General features: G+C 37.1%; 2 protein-coding genes across 10 annotated transcripts in view; one reads left to right on the top strand and one right to left on the bottom strand.

Annotated features, from left to right (window-relative positions):
- LOC127868759 (phosphatidylinositol 3,4,5-trisphosphate 3-phosphatase and dual-specificity protein phosphatase PTEN-like) overlaps positions 1-14,809 on the top strand; it is a 123,281-nt gene that overhangs the window by 9,926 nt on the left and 98,546 nt on the right. For 7 of the 9 annotated variants that reach the window (XM_052410804.1, XM_052410802.1, XM_052410800.1 and 4 more), the window contains exons 3-4: positions 6,084-6,128; positions 7,463-7,637. The exons of 1 other annotated variant lie outside the window; for it this stretch is intronic. In XM_052410804.1, coding sequence (XP_052266764.1) covers positions 6,084-6,128; positions 7,463-7,637 — 220 coding nt within the window. The remainder of the gene's footprint in view (positions 1-6,083; positions 6,129-7,462; positions 7,638-14,809) is intronic. One more of the 9 variants, XM_052410797.1, reaches the window with a different exon arrangement.
- The window catches only part of LOC127868761 (galactose-3-O-sulfotransferase 2-like), an 80,884-nt gene that overhangs the window by 24,682 nt on the left and 41,393 nt on the right, over positions 1-14,809 (bottom strand). The gene's annotated exons all lie outside the window — the stretch shown is intronic.

The raw sequence follows: 14,809 nt of genomic DNA, 5'->3' as shown, positions 1-14,809 counted from the left end.
AGTTGTAGATTTAAAGAAAGTAAATTATTAAACTGGGAATGGGATGTTCATTTATGACATGTATAATATATTAGAATGATTAAGCTTTAGGTTTGAAAACAGTTTCAGCATTTCATTTTGTTTTAACCTTTTTGAACAAAATGTTCAAAAATAGACATTATTGTATATTATTTACTTATTTAACGTGTCAAAGAAACATGATTTCGGTATAAATGTACTCTTAACAGAATTCCATAATTTGTACTATCTACATTCATCCTGTCTGATTGTCATGTTTTTATTTCCAATGATTGAATATTCAAAATTTTAATACTTTTTTTATACATGAATGACTCTTTTATGTGTTAATAACGCTTAGGGATGGTAACGATTATCCGGATATCCGGATATCCGAATACTGGTTAAGTATCCGAATTGTAAAAGAGGATCCGAATACTTGATTAAACGATATCACCCCTGTTATTGTGCACACTATGCTCCGTATCGGATATTTCGACGTTAATCTGTATACCAGACATCGTTGACAGACTGACACAAATTCGTTACCTGGTTGTTGCTCAGCGAGTGCCCCAGCCAGTTCTTGATCACCTTGATAATGGCCGAGTTGCATAATTGCTAACTTGCGCCTACGTGTTTTGTTTTATGGTCCTTACTTCCCGATCATTGGCAACAATTGCCATCTCGCCAACTGTTACTCAGATTCTTATCTAAATATCGATCGACCAATCAGCGATCGATTAATCGTGCGCGCCGGTTGCTAACATATCCGCCATTTTCTACACAAGCCGAATGCCTAGTTCTCATTTATTCAACGAGTTTTGTTTATTTTGTTCGAAAAAAAGGAAATGAAATATAAAGAAACGATGTAAATAAGGTTTATGTACATGTAGATAGATATAGAGAAACTGATTAGTACTTTATGCAGAAACAAAATCCTTTTCGAATCATACAAGATGAAATTTTGTTAAATGCACTACAAATCTGTTAACAAATTGTACAGATCTCTCCTGTTGCATTGATGAGAAATCCAATATATAATTTTCTTCATGTTGGCATGTGAGGTTTCATGTTTAGGTCTTCATGTGTGTACATAAAGAAATATATATTTTAGATGTAACCTACATACCACCATATATTTCAATGTTCTTTGTGCAACAAATTTCCATTTTTATTTGCATAATTATTATGACGTGGTGTTGAAAGTGCAAAATATTTTGTTGAATGTTTTGGCCAGGGAATAGTCATATTAAAACTAACAATACATATTTGCATCTTTTTATTTTCTTTTAATTTAAAACACTCTAGTTTCAAATGAATTGGTTTCCTGTTTAGTTACACCTCAGAAAGCAAAGATTTAAATGATGTTTATTGGAGTCACTTGGTCGGTCACTCTGCACAGGATTGATTTGTGGTAATCGACTTTCACATCCCTCAAGCGATAAAATTAAAAATTAAAACATGTCATAAAAACATTTTTGATCGTCTTGTTCGATCAATATTGTAGTTGTCTGCAAACTGGCTGACAACAAATTGTGACTTGTACAATGGTAAATTACCCATTTCAGACTAGTCGGTCATAGGAACTTTACACCCCTTTAAACTCCTTGTAAATAGCATTAGTTATTAGACACCATACATTATTGCTGCAGCAAAATATAATTTTGCATTATTTCTCCCAGTTTAATTGTACCGGCCAATTGACTAGTACATATATAGCATACACAATGGGAGTGGTGTTAATTGTTGTTGTAAATATATTTTCCTTGTCAGGTGCTATGAATAATTGGACTATACACTGAGAAAAGTAAAACAAAATTACTTTGCACTTGTATCAAATCGAATTAAATTCATTACTTTCTTAGTGTTTTTGTTCAAAGATGATTGTTCAAAATTTTAAAGCATTATAATCAAGTGAAAAACTACGTTGACAACTTACGCCATTCTTATACTAGGTTTCAAAATTTGAAGTCACACCACAGTACATGTAGTATGAACTTTTAATTTTTGGTGAATTTCGAATCAACAAATTGAATTATTACTATTCAATATACAAATGTTATCTTAGTATGCATACAGTTCTAAATAAAGTAAGGGTTGAATTTAAAATTGATGCAAATTCACATACTTTAGTAAACCTATCTGTTTGTATACATTTGAAAATCAATCTGACTATGCAACCATTTGCTTATTTTACAACAAAAGTATAAACCAATAATCGGTAAACTTGGTCTGTGATGCCTTTTAAAGCAGCAACTTTTCAGATAATTTATGATCTGATGAGCTTAAATGTCAAATTCGTCCCTATACCACAACCAGAAGCAAAGTGGCTATGTGTAAACATTATTAAACCAGAACAGCCTGTGAGTAACTGGCAGTCTGTCTTGGTTTTATTCTGTTTGCAGCTCATCAGTATCTAAGGGTTGGAAATGAAGCCTTTAAACTTGAATTTAGTAAGAAAGATATTTAATTAAATGTAACTTTCTACAGAACTACAGACATGTCAAAATACGTATCTAAGTGGTGAAGGGTTTAATGTCAAATTAGACCCTATACCACAGTGGTTATTAAAGACGCCACATTGAAGGTGAAATCAGTGAACACTAACAAACAACGATGTTTGTTTGCCCCCGGGCTATATCTGATTTAACGGTACATGCACAGGTAGTTTTCCATCTGTTCTCTGTTCTATTTTACATGTTTGTGACCTTTTTACTGCAAAAGATTCAATTCATAGTCAGTTTTTGGTTTCAGTTATTGAACATGAAGTTATAATATGCGAACAATTAGAAAAAGAAATCTACAAAGATGAACTGCTTCTTTAAATACACAACATGTCGGTTATCATCTTTCTCTTAAATTCAAAAAATAAAGACTTTAGAAAAAATAAATTTAACAGGTGTAATGGTTTCAGTTATGGATTTATCATCAATTAAAATATATAATTATAAAGCTTTTCTAAAGCTTTCTATTGCAAAAATGTGTATTTCTAACATAGTGGTACATGCAACTCCAGATTAGTGTTTTATCCAGGCCGTTTTAGCGTGGCGCGGCGCCACGCCGCTTTTTTGAAGCGCCTCGCTGCCCCTTTCAAAGCAAATCAGCGCCACGCTGCCCTTTTCAAAGGCCGCCGCCCTGTTTTCCGCCGTGCGCGACCTTATTGATAACATCTTAATTGCCTCTTAACCAAGCTTCTAAGCCGACTATTATCAGCGAAGATTCGCGCGGTTGTGAATACGTCATGCGTGAATAACCATGTGTCAATATCAATCGATAATTTCAGTGGCTTTGTAACACTAATCGGTCCGGATACAATCGTGCACAGTTACTTAGGAGACTTGATGAAAACCTCGATGTTATTCACGTGGAAATTGTGCATTTCATGCATAATTCAGTTATATCAAAACATTTATTTTTACGCGTAATTAAATTAAAAAAAAACACCAGTTGTATCTGTAAAATATTGATTTGATTTCAATTTAATGCAAATAAAATAATATTAATTTACAGGGCTTGCACTAAGCGGCGTACGGCCGTATATTACGCCCGATAATTGTTTCCATACGCCGATTACAAAACCCCATGACGTCCACTGAGATAGATGATTAAGAAGAAGGATTAAGAAGAGTGAAGTTAGTATAAGAATAAATCAAGTGAGCAGTGTTACTTGTCATATTGGTATAATAATAGCATGCCCCCAATTTTAAAAGCAAAACTTAAGTGTAGAAAAGAAAAAAACGCAATCAGTTGTAAGATTACCATATATACTCTAATAAACGCCCCCTCCCTTGTAAATGCATCATTTTTTTCAACAATATATTTTAAGTATATGCCATTTAATGCTTTTGTTTGCTCAGTACAAATATTTGCTTCAGGTTAATCTTGGACTGAAATGCCACTGAACTTATTAATAAAGCAGTTCGTTATACAACATGTAACAACTTGGGTATGTTGCCTATATTCGAGTTACAGTGAATGTTTATTGTGACCACAGATTAAAACTGAACTTTTAATTGAGGACTAGTCTAATATCGATTTTTAATCATTAAACAAAGAATAAATGGATTGTATCGCATTGAAGACTAAGATTTGAGAATGGTAACAAAATGGCTCATTTTAACAGTAGCAAAATGAAATAAAATGGCATAAATGGGTGGCGAAAGAAAGACACTGTCTGATGTAGTTAAATTCTTTAATGCATTCTAATAAAACCCAAAACAACAGCTATTAGCACTAAAACTTGAAACGGTGAAGGCAACGGAATTTTGATCTGACTCCTGGATCGACAGTTATGGGTATATAAATTTTTTAATTGGTAAAAACCTCAATTTACTAACAACATTCGACGCACATGATAATAACTTTTGAACCAGGGGTCAGATCAAAATTCAGAATAGTGCAACTTCGCACATATGCTCATAGCTACCATGTGTGTAAGTTTCAAGGTTCTAGTGCTAATAGTGTAGGAGGAGATAGTGGCCGACCTAGCCCACCCAAAACTTTAAAATGGGTAAAAAAACAACTAATATTACTAACAACATGCGACGCACATGATAATATCTTTTGACCTAGGGGTCAGATAAAAATTCCAAATAGTGCACCGTCGCACATATACACATAGCTACCATGTGTGTAAGTTTCAAGGTTCTAGTGCTAATAGTGTAGGGAGAGATAGTGAACAACCACGCCCACCCAAAACTTTGTTTTAACATAACTTCTTCATGTATTCACCAATTGACTTCAAATTAATACTGAACATCTCTTATGACAACACGATCTATCTCGACAATCCATGTCCACATTACCAACCACAGGGCCATTGATAAAGGTAAATGCAGCTTGGTTCCCGTCCTCTTTCAAATTTATCGTGAGTTCCACGGGTACTACTTCCACGTACCCCCAAATTTTTTTCGTACCCAAAATTTGTCGTATCCAATTTTTGTTTGAACCCATTCTGTTCGTACCCATTTTTTTTCGTACCCAATTTTTTTCGTACCGAATTTTTTTCGTACCCATTTTTTTTCTCGTACCCAAATTTTTTTCGTACCCAAATTTTTTTCTAACCCAATATTTTTTTCGTACCCAAATTTGTTCATAACAACATTTTTGTTCGTACCCACATTTTTTTTCACACCCACATCTTTTTCGTACCCATATTTTTTCGTACCCAAATTTTGGTCGTACCCATTTTTTTTTCGTACCCACAGTTTTTTTATTACCCATTTTTTTCTTCGTACCCAAATTTGTTTCGTACCCAAATTTTTTCGTACCCAATTTTTTTTCGTATCTAACGTTTATTTCGTACCCAATTTTTTTGACATTTTTTCGTACCCAATTTTTTTTCGTATGCAAATTGTTTTTCGCACCCTTTTATTTCGGACCCACATTTTTTTCGTACCCATTTTATTTTCGTACCCGTTTTATTTTCGTACCCAACTTTGTTTTTTCTACCCAAATTTAATTTCGTACCCAAATTATTTTTGCACCCAATTTTTTTTCTTACCCAAATTTTGTTCCGTACCCCAATTTTTTGTTTGGCATAATTTGTTCGTACCCAAAATTGTAGTACCTAAATTTTGTTTCGTACCCAAAATTTTATTGTAACATAACTTTTTCATTTATTCACCAATTGACTTCAAATTAATACTGAACATCTCTTATGACAACAAGGACTATCTCGACTATTCATGTCCACATTAACCATCCCGGGCCCCAACAAACATAGGCCTTGCCCACCCAAAATTGCCTTTTAATAAAACATCTATGTTGGGTGGAGAAACGCGTCGGCCTCTGCCGCGCCACTTCTAATTATTCATAAGCAATACACTTATGACTCAACCTATAATAACACACTACAGAAAAATGAATTTCATTTACCAATGGCTCAGATTTTGTTAAGAATAATGGACATTCAAAATAGAGAAAAGATTGAATCATGCTTTCACTTAATAAGGCATCATTCAAATTAGCTAAATTTTACATGTATATCATTGTTCTGATATTAAGACATTCTTACGTATGCCATTACGCACAATTGACCTGTTATTTGATTCATTCTCAGCGTTTTGTTGAATGTCTATTTTCAGGTTTTTGGATACGCGGCACAAAGGGCACTACAGAGTGTATAATTTGTAAGTGCAAAATATTGTGGTCACTTGTATTATTAAGGTATGCTGTGTTTGCTGTTTATTGACAATTTATTACTCAGTTAAACAGCTTGATTTATTTAAGATTCGAAAACCCTGTCACATTTGTTAATTGAAATCTAAATTGCAGATATATTTTCAGTTCATGCATAAATGCAAAATGCACCACCCTTTTGTCATTTTGATAAAAAGTGCGTAGCTGTTGACTCCTTTTACACAGCTCTTTTTTTATCAGTTGAAGAATCTGAGATCAGAACAAGCTTATTATTTAATCAGGCCATTATACAAAACTTGGGAAATGAGCCAAGTCGTACAATGGTGGGAACACTTCATCATAAAACTTATTTGAAAACAAATACATGCACTTTGGGTCATAGTGCTTAATTTTGAAAGATTATGCCAAATCGAAAATTTCTAAATGATTTTGTAACTTAATGATGATCGGTTAGTCTTCAGAAACATTAATGTTAACATCTTTCATCCAGTATTGCCATGTCTTTGCCAAATCTTTTAGAAGTGCTCTAGACCATCGTGGCCTGGTAGTACGTTGTACATATGGCAGGTTTTGATTAGTTCATCTGTCAGATTATTATTATGTTTGTTAGTAGTTAGAATGTATATATAATTGGTGTTGTGGAATCAAAAACCATTGTTCATGTTGTGAATGTATTAAGCCAAAACATATTATATCAGTTTATGTACAAGTTACTACATCCAAGTATCAAGGCAAATTACTCTTTCTAACTGAACAGAAACAAATTAAATGATATTAATCACCTACTGATAATCATTTACCTAAGTTTACTGCTTTCCTTTGTGAGCTTATCTTGAAATTACGGTTTCCGTTTCAAATTATATTGTCAATGACATGTACATGAATTCTATGTTACATTAACACGAACAAGGCAGATTCCATCTTGCTAAAGCAAAAGGGTTGAACATAAAATAATTGATTGTTTATATTATTTTAATCTTAATAAAAGATTTGGTTCATCAAGATAATGAATTCAGGTGGATTTTTTAAACACCCATTTCAAAGTTGGGGTATTATTAAAACCCCTGCTGCTAGTGAAAGGAAGTCCGCTGGCAATATCCTGGAGAACTGTCCGCTCTTTACTCATACAGTTTGAATTTGATCATAATGAAACTATGTGATAAGGTTTGTGGGCATACTTTCTTGGACATAACTAGCCAGATGCATTAATCACTTCTGTATTGTGGCTGCTGAATTATAGAAATGACCAAATTAATCTGCTCCTCTTATAACTCAATCAATTTAATAACAGGATTTTATGAAAAACACACAAATTTATCTGCAGGTGTTCAGAAAGAGTTTATGATGGCAGCAAGTTCCATAATCGAGTTGTGCTTTTCCCGTTTGATGACCACCACCCTCCACCCATTGAGCTGATCAGGCCATTTTGTGATGACCTAGATGCATGGCTGATGATGGACGAGAAAAATATAGCTGTCATTCACTGTAAGGAGGGCAAGGTTAGTACATGACCCATTGAACAAAGCTACCGTTCACTTAAAGGCAGGCAAGGTCAGTACATGACACATAGAACATAGCTGCCATCCACTGTAAGGCAGGCAAGGTTAGCACATGACCCATAGAACGTAGCTGCCATTCACTGTAAGGCAGACAAGGTTTGTACATGACCGTTAGAACATAGCTGCCATACACAGTCATGCAGGAAAGGTAATGACATGACCCATAGAACAAAACTGCCATTCACTGTAAGGCAGGTAATGTTAGTAAATTGCCCAAAGGAAATATTATCCATTCAATGTAAGGCAGGTAGTTTGTACATGGCCCGTAAAACAAAGCTGCCGTTCACTGTAAGGCATGCAAGATTAGTACATTACCTATAGAACATAGCTTCCATTCACTATAAGGCAGGCAAGGTTAGTACATGACTCATAGAACCTAGCTGCCATTCACTGTAAGGCAGGCAAGGTTAGTAAATGACCCATAGAACATAGCTGCCATTCACTATAAGACAGGCAAGGTTTGTGCATGACCCATTTAACATAGCTGCCATTCACTGAAAGGCAGGCAAGGTTTGTACTTGACCCATAGAACAAAGCTGCCGTTCACTGTAAGGCAGACAAGGTTAGTACATGACCTATAGAACATAGCTGCCATTCAACGAAAGGCAGGCAAGGTTAGTACTTGACCCATAAAACATAGCTGCCATTCACTGTAAGGCAGGCAAGTTTGTACATGACCCATGGAACCTAACTGCCATTTAATGTAAGGCAGGCAATGTTAGTACATGACCTATAGAACATAGCTGCCATTTACTGTAAGGCAGACAAGGTTAGTGCGTGACCGAAAGAGCATAGCTGCCATTTACTGTAAGGCAGGTAAGGTTAGTGCATGACCCATAGAACATAGCTGCCATTCACTGTAAGGCAGGCAAAGTTTGTACATGACCCATAGAACATAGCTGCCATTATCTGTAAAGCAGGCAAGGTGTGTATAGACCCATAGACGATAGCTGCCATTAACTGTAAGGCAGGCAAGGTTAGTACATGACCTAAAGACCATAGCTGCCATTCACAGTAAGGCAGGCAAGGTTTGTACATGACCCATAGAACATAGCTGTCATTCACTGTAAGGCAGGTAAGGTTGATACATGACCCATCGAACCTACTTGCCACTCTATTCTAAGCCTGCTAGTTTACACATGGCCAAAAAACCGTACATATAGACTGACAAAACCCAGATCAAAATGCATGTTCCTGTGTGATGAGTTTAAACAAATGTCTGATTATAAAGTGTTTTGAATCCCTTTGTCGACGTTTACTGGTTGTACATTATTTACTATCATCAACCATGTACAATTTTTAAGATAGCCACGTATCTTATCATGTATCTTAAGTCTTTTAAACACTTGAGCTTAAAACATTTGTGTCATTAACTGTCTTTTATTGATTCTGTGGCTGTAAAGAATGTTAAACGGTTCATTCTGTAAACTGCTAAATAAGACGTGTATTTTACATGATTTGTTTTGATTTTCGTGCAAGATTATCAAATGTCCTAAGATATGGTTGAGGGTGTATGCATATTGAGTTGTTTTACTATCTGATTCATGTTGGGAGGAAGTTAATTTTACGCTTTATTTCTAGCAGTATAGATATCAGGTTCATCATAATTTCAACTTGCAAGGATTTATTACAAAATTGGAATGCAGTCATTTATGACCAATTGCTATCAGTTGTTAATACACTAAATCATCTATAAGGTTGTGCAAGAAAGCCAAAATTCTTATAATGAATGTTCTTTTTAATTACTTCCTCAAAAGCAAATCAAAATTTATTTACATCTTATTGTAATTTATTGATGTTTTCATAAAATTCCAGCTTATAAATTTGTTGGCAGTTATTAAGTAAATTGTTTGCAAGTAGTTAAATGTCAGTTTGTGGCATAAGTTAATTAAGGTCACTTTCGTTTTTACCAAATCATATTTCCAGTTTTAAAAAACTTCTCTATGAATGAAAATAGAAATATAAATTTTTCTAAAATATTTCTTATTGAAAAATATATTCCTGTGTAACTTTGTAAAAGCAGACCCAAACATTTACTAGATAAAAAATATTATATTCATTTGAAATAACATAACCTTCATTTGGCATAATACGCTAATTTATCACAGGAAGTGCATGCATACCGCAACTGACGAAGCTACATTGAAGTAATGTATAAAAATTATCATGTTTCTATTCACTGATTTTTTTTTATAATACAAACCTTTTGAATGTTTGCTTTGTTGTATACCTTTAATCATATTGTATGTTTGGGGTGAAAAATATCTCATACTATGAGGATACGAAAGTTAGAAACCCCACCTGCCTATATTTGTATATAAAGGCATAATGGGTTGGCACCCCAGCATGCAGCCTTCGTGAGAGGGTAACCCACATACAGCAGCTACAGACTCACTAACAGAAGAATACCCCCAGAGTATTACGAGAGTAGGAGAGGATGAAAGACTCAACCGGACGGATAGACCAATGACGACACGGCTTGTTAAATCGACACTGGCTGGAACCCCGGCAGAAGTTAGATGTAAGTGCGGGAAAATCTGTAAGAACCTTAGTAGTCTACGGATTCCCCAGGCAAAGTCGGCATGTGGTCAAAAGGCAAACCAAAAGCAGCGCACACGTTTAATCCTTGGTGAGACGCAGGAGGACACTAGTCAGGGGGCTACCCACAGAACTAGAGACCTCTCTGCAGATGAGATGCCATCTGACAGCACACAGATTTCTGATGAATCCCAGATAGATCCTCTCCTTGAGTTACTTCAAACCCAAGTTGACCCTGAGCTAGTAAAAGAAGTACCGCATAAGACCCCACCAGCAACACCAAAGGAGGAAAAAAGACCAAGAATAGAGTGGCTATAGACTTCGAATAGAAAGGCATGGACAGACTTTGATCACGAGCTAGATCTTATCCTGGAAGCAACTCTACAAGGGGCAGTTGAGAGAAACCTAGTGGCCATGACAAGCCTAATTTACACAGTTGGCAAAGAACGATATGTAGTGTATGAACCAAAACATTCCAAACCGTCAAGTCAACCCAACAGGAGTGAGAGGCAGATACAGACCATTAGACAAAAGCTAAAGAAACTGAGAAAGGCATAAAAAAACGCCATATACGAGGAGAAACTTGGATTGCAAAAGCTACGAGACTTGCAGAGAAAGCAACTGAGGGAACTCAAGAAAGCAGAGACAGCAAGAAAGAACAGACGAAAGAAAGCACAACAAAGGACTGCATTTATAGCCAATCCATAAAAGTTATCCAACAAAAAGTTGCAAGACAAGGAGAAATCATGCATCCTCAACAGCTCAATGAAGGAGATACAAAACTATCTTAGGGACACACACTCTGACACCAGAAGGGATGACCCTTTGGGCCCATGTGCACACATAATGCCTGAACCAGCTCCAACTATAGCACTTGACAGTAAACAACCCACCCTGGCTGAGGTAAAAGATGTAGTGAAGAAATCTAGAGCTGGCTCTGCCCCAGGACCTAATGGAATACCATATGAGGTCTACAAGATGTACCCAAGACTGCTTCGTCGCCTTTGGCGCCTAAGGTGTTATAAAGAAAAGGACAGGTACCGGAGTGCTGGCAGGAAGCAGAAGGCCTATTTGCTCCTAAGGAAACAAACTCGCACAACATTAGCCAGTTCAGGATAATATCACTTTTAAATGTGGAAGGCATAATCTTCTTTGCTGTCCTCGCTAGAAGACTGACCACATACCTGACTGCCAACAAATATGTGGATACTTCAATCCAAAAAGGAGGTGTGCCAGGATTTTCTGTTTGTGTAGAGCACACAAGCGCTTTAAGCCAGCTGATACGTAAAGCGAAAGTTAACCAACAGGATTTGACAGTAGTATTGCTAGATCAAGCCAATGCAAAGGCTGCATACCACACCAGCTGATACGAAGAGCACTGGATCATTATCACATACCAGCACATGTACAGAACATTGTCCTTGGGTACCTTGACAACATCCAGCTGCGTTTCTCAGTGGGAGAGAAGGCAACAGGTTGGCAGAGGCTTGAGAAGGGAATCATCACTGGCTGCACCATTTCCGTTGTCCTATTTGTCATGGGCATGAATCTCATCCTGAATGGCCCCTTATGTTGTATGAGATAGCAACATGAACAGTGGAGGGCCTAGAAAGAACCATCAGCAGACATATTCGTAGATGGTTAGGGGTACCACCAAGCTTTACAAACATAGGTCTTTATGGAAGATCCAATCAGCTACATCTCTCGCTCTCATCATTAGGGGAGGAGTTCAAGGCAGCAAAGGCACGGCTGGTGGTAACTCTGAAAGAATCCCGAGATGATATGATCAGGAAAGCTGGCATAGAGACAATAACAGGAAAAAAGTGGTCAGCCAGCCAGGCAGTGACCCAGGCAGAAAGTAGACTGAGGCAGAAAGACATTGTTGGAACAACCACTAGTGGGCGCCAAGGTCTTGGAATCTCAACATATCCCAGATGGAGCAAAGCAGCCAGCGGAGAAATAAGAAAAATGGTAGTAGATTAAGTGCGGAAGATAGAAGAAGAGGAGAGAAGATCTAGAGCAGTGGCCATGGGCTCCCAGGGAGCATGGACACAAAATGGAACACCACACCAAGGAAGGTGACATGGGACCAGATCTGGAAGTATGACCCTTTGCGAATCAGCTTCTTATTGCGGTCGGTATATGGTCTGCTACCCTCACCAGCTAACCTACACATATGGTGAATACAAGACAGCCCATCATGTCAACTGTGTAACAGAACTGGAAGCATGGAGCACATACTATCGTCATGCAGCACAGCACTCACGCAGGACATATATAGATGGCGCCATGTACTTCGAAATGGCAGACATTCTTGAAAGACAGTGAATGAAGTAGAGAAAACAGCCAAAAACCATCCACTTCTTCAAGGAAGGTCAGCCAGCACCTAATGCCAAAAGAACATCTTCAGGACTTGACGAAGCTGACAATTGGAATATTGCTGTTGACCTACAGAAGAGTCTTGTCTTTCCAGATGTAGTACAAACCAATCTCAGACCCGAAATTGTCATCTGGTCCAACACTGCAAAGCACCGGGTGATGATTGAATTGACAATCCCTTGGTAGTGTTTTTCCCAGGAGGGCAAAGGGGCATGGCGCATTACTTTCAAAAAGGGCATTTTAGCGCGCAGTTTTGGCAAAAAAGGGCAAAAAACGTTCCCTGAATACCTGAATTACGGGGAAACATGTAATCGCATCAGAAGCAGTTGTGGAAAAAATAACATATAAACAAGCACATTTAATAGTAATAGATGTATTTAACTTACTATGATTTATATTAATATATTTACCTTGCAATGTACATTTAAGTTCCATGCTGTTTCAATAAACTGTACAGCACGACAAACATAATAAAGCAATATATGCATATGAATCTGATTATACACAGATCCACTAACATATAAATGAAACCATGTTTGTCATATCCCATTTTCTAACAATAATCTCGACAGATGTTTAAAATAACATTGCGAGTAAATTTATCGCTAACAATATGCAAACACTCGTTTCCGTGACATAAATCCACCGAGTAGATTACAAATAAATAATAATGTTGTTGCTATCTAAAACATGTTTATGCATCGTTGATTATCACAGACATTTCATTAATTCCTTCTTAATGTATAATCTTCATCGTTAATTCGATCGTTTACGACGTTTTTTGCCATTTTTGACGATTTAATTCTGTATAGTCCGCCATGTTGATAAAATGTCAAATGATGTAAGCGACAGGTGCGCATAGCAACGTTAAATCGTATACGCGATTCGCATTTTGTTAAATTGGTATACGTCTCAGTAATTATTTCAATAATTAGATCAAATTATCTTAAAGACGAAAACGATAAAGAATAAATTTGTTTGTGAATTTAAATGTAATTATGCGTAAAAATATATGTTTTGATATAACTGAATAATGCATGCAAAGCACAATTGCCACGAGAATAACATCGAGTTTTTCATCAAAAGTCTCCGAAGTAATGATTATATCGTGGAGGAGTACACATTGCCGAGCGAAAAGTGCGCTAGGTATAACATAGCCTCCGGCATAATCGATTGATACTGACACGGGGTTATTCACGCAAATGACTAATTCACAGCTTTGGTGCAGTCAGTAAGACCTACCTTAAATCGAGCACTGTTATAGATTAAATCTGCTCAATTAAATATAGTCGATTAGACGTTGACGTCTCTCGAGTAAATCAAGCACAGTCGGAGCGTCACAGACAATCAAGGAAGCTGATTTTGCGGACCAAGTTTGATCGTAAGGCAATAAAGATGTTATCGATAAGGGCGCGTTGCGAAATTTGCCTTTGAAAAAAAGGGCGCGTGGCGAAATTTGCCTTTGAAAAGGGCAGCGTGGCGATCCGGGAGGGCGGCGTGGCTTTTCGCCACGCTAAAATGGCCTGGGAAAAACACTACTTGGGAAACAAGGTGTGACGAAGCCTATGAAAAGAAGAAAACCAATTACTCTGATCTCATGAACCAATGCAGACAACAAGGATGGAGAACCTGGCTGTTCCCTGTTGAAATAGGAGCAAGTGGGTTCCCAGCCGATTCACAATGGAAGATGCTGGGCGCCATGGGACTCAACGGCCATGTGAGAATGACTGCTGTGTGCAGACTAGAGCGATCAGCTGAAAGGGCATCCAGTTGGCTATGGTCTCGAAGAGATGAGAGGAGCTGGAAGCCAGTCACCAACACGTAGTGGACTGATCACCACTGCGGACCCACCACCCGGAGAGTGTACCAGGATTAAAGGGCCGAAAAACTTGTTGATGGGTGGATCCTGGTTGATGATTTTGGTGACTGATGCAGTGGCACCTACTGTATTACACACATTTCGTATTCAATCCATATAAGGAAGTTTGCGTGAACATGTTTCTCCACCACGCAATACATGTAGTTGAAGCTGTACCTTATATGTCAATAAAACCGTAGAAGAGTATTCATATTCAATGAGTTTACATGTCTTTTAAATCAAGTGTTATATTTTGCAGAAAAGATCAACATTTTTGTGATGCCCCTAATGACTGGGAAGGATAAGCATTGTACTTTTCCGTCGTGCAGCGTGTGTT

This window comes from Dreissena polymorpha, chromosome 2 (assembly GCF_020536995.1).
Source record: "Dreissena polymorpha isolate Duluth1 chromosome 2, UMN_Dpol_1.0, whole genome shotgun sequence".
NCBI classification, from domain to species: Eukaryota; Metazoa; Mollusca; class Bivalvia; order Myida; family Dreissenidae; genus Dreissena; species Dreissena polymorpha.
This window is presented reverse-complemented; position numbering and strand designations above follow the sequence as displayed.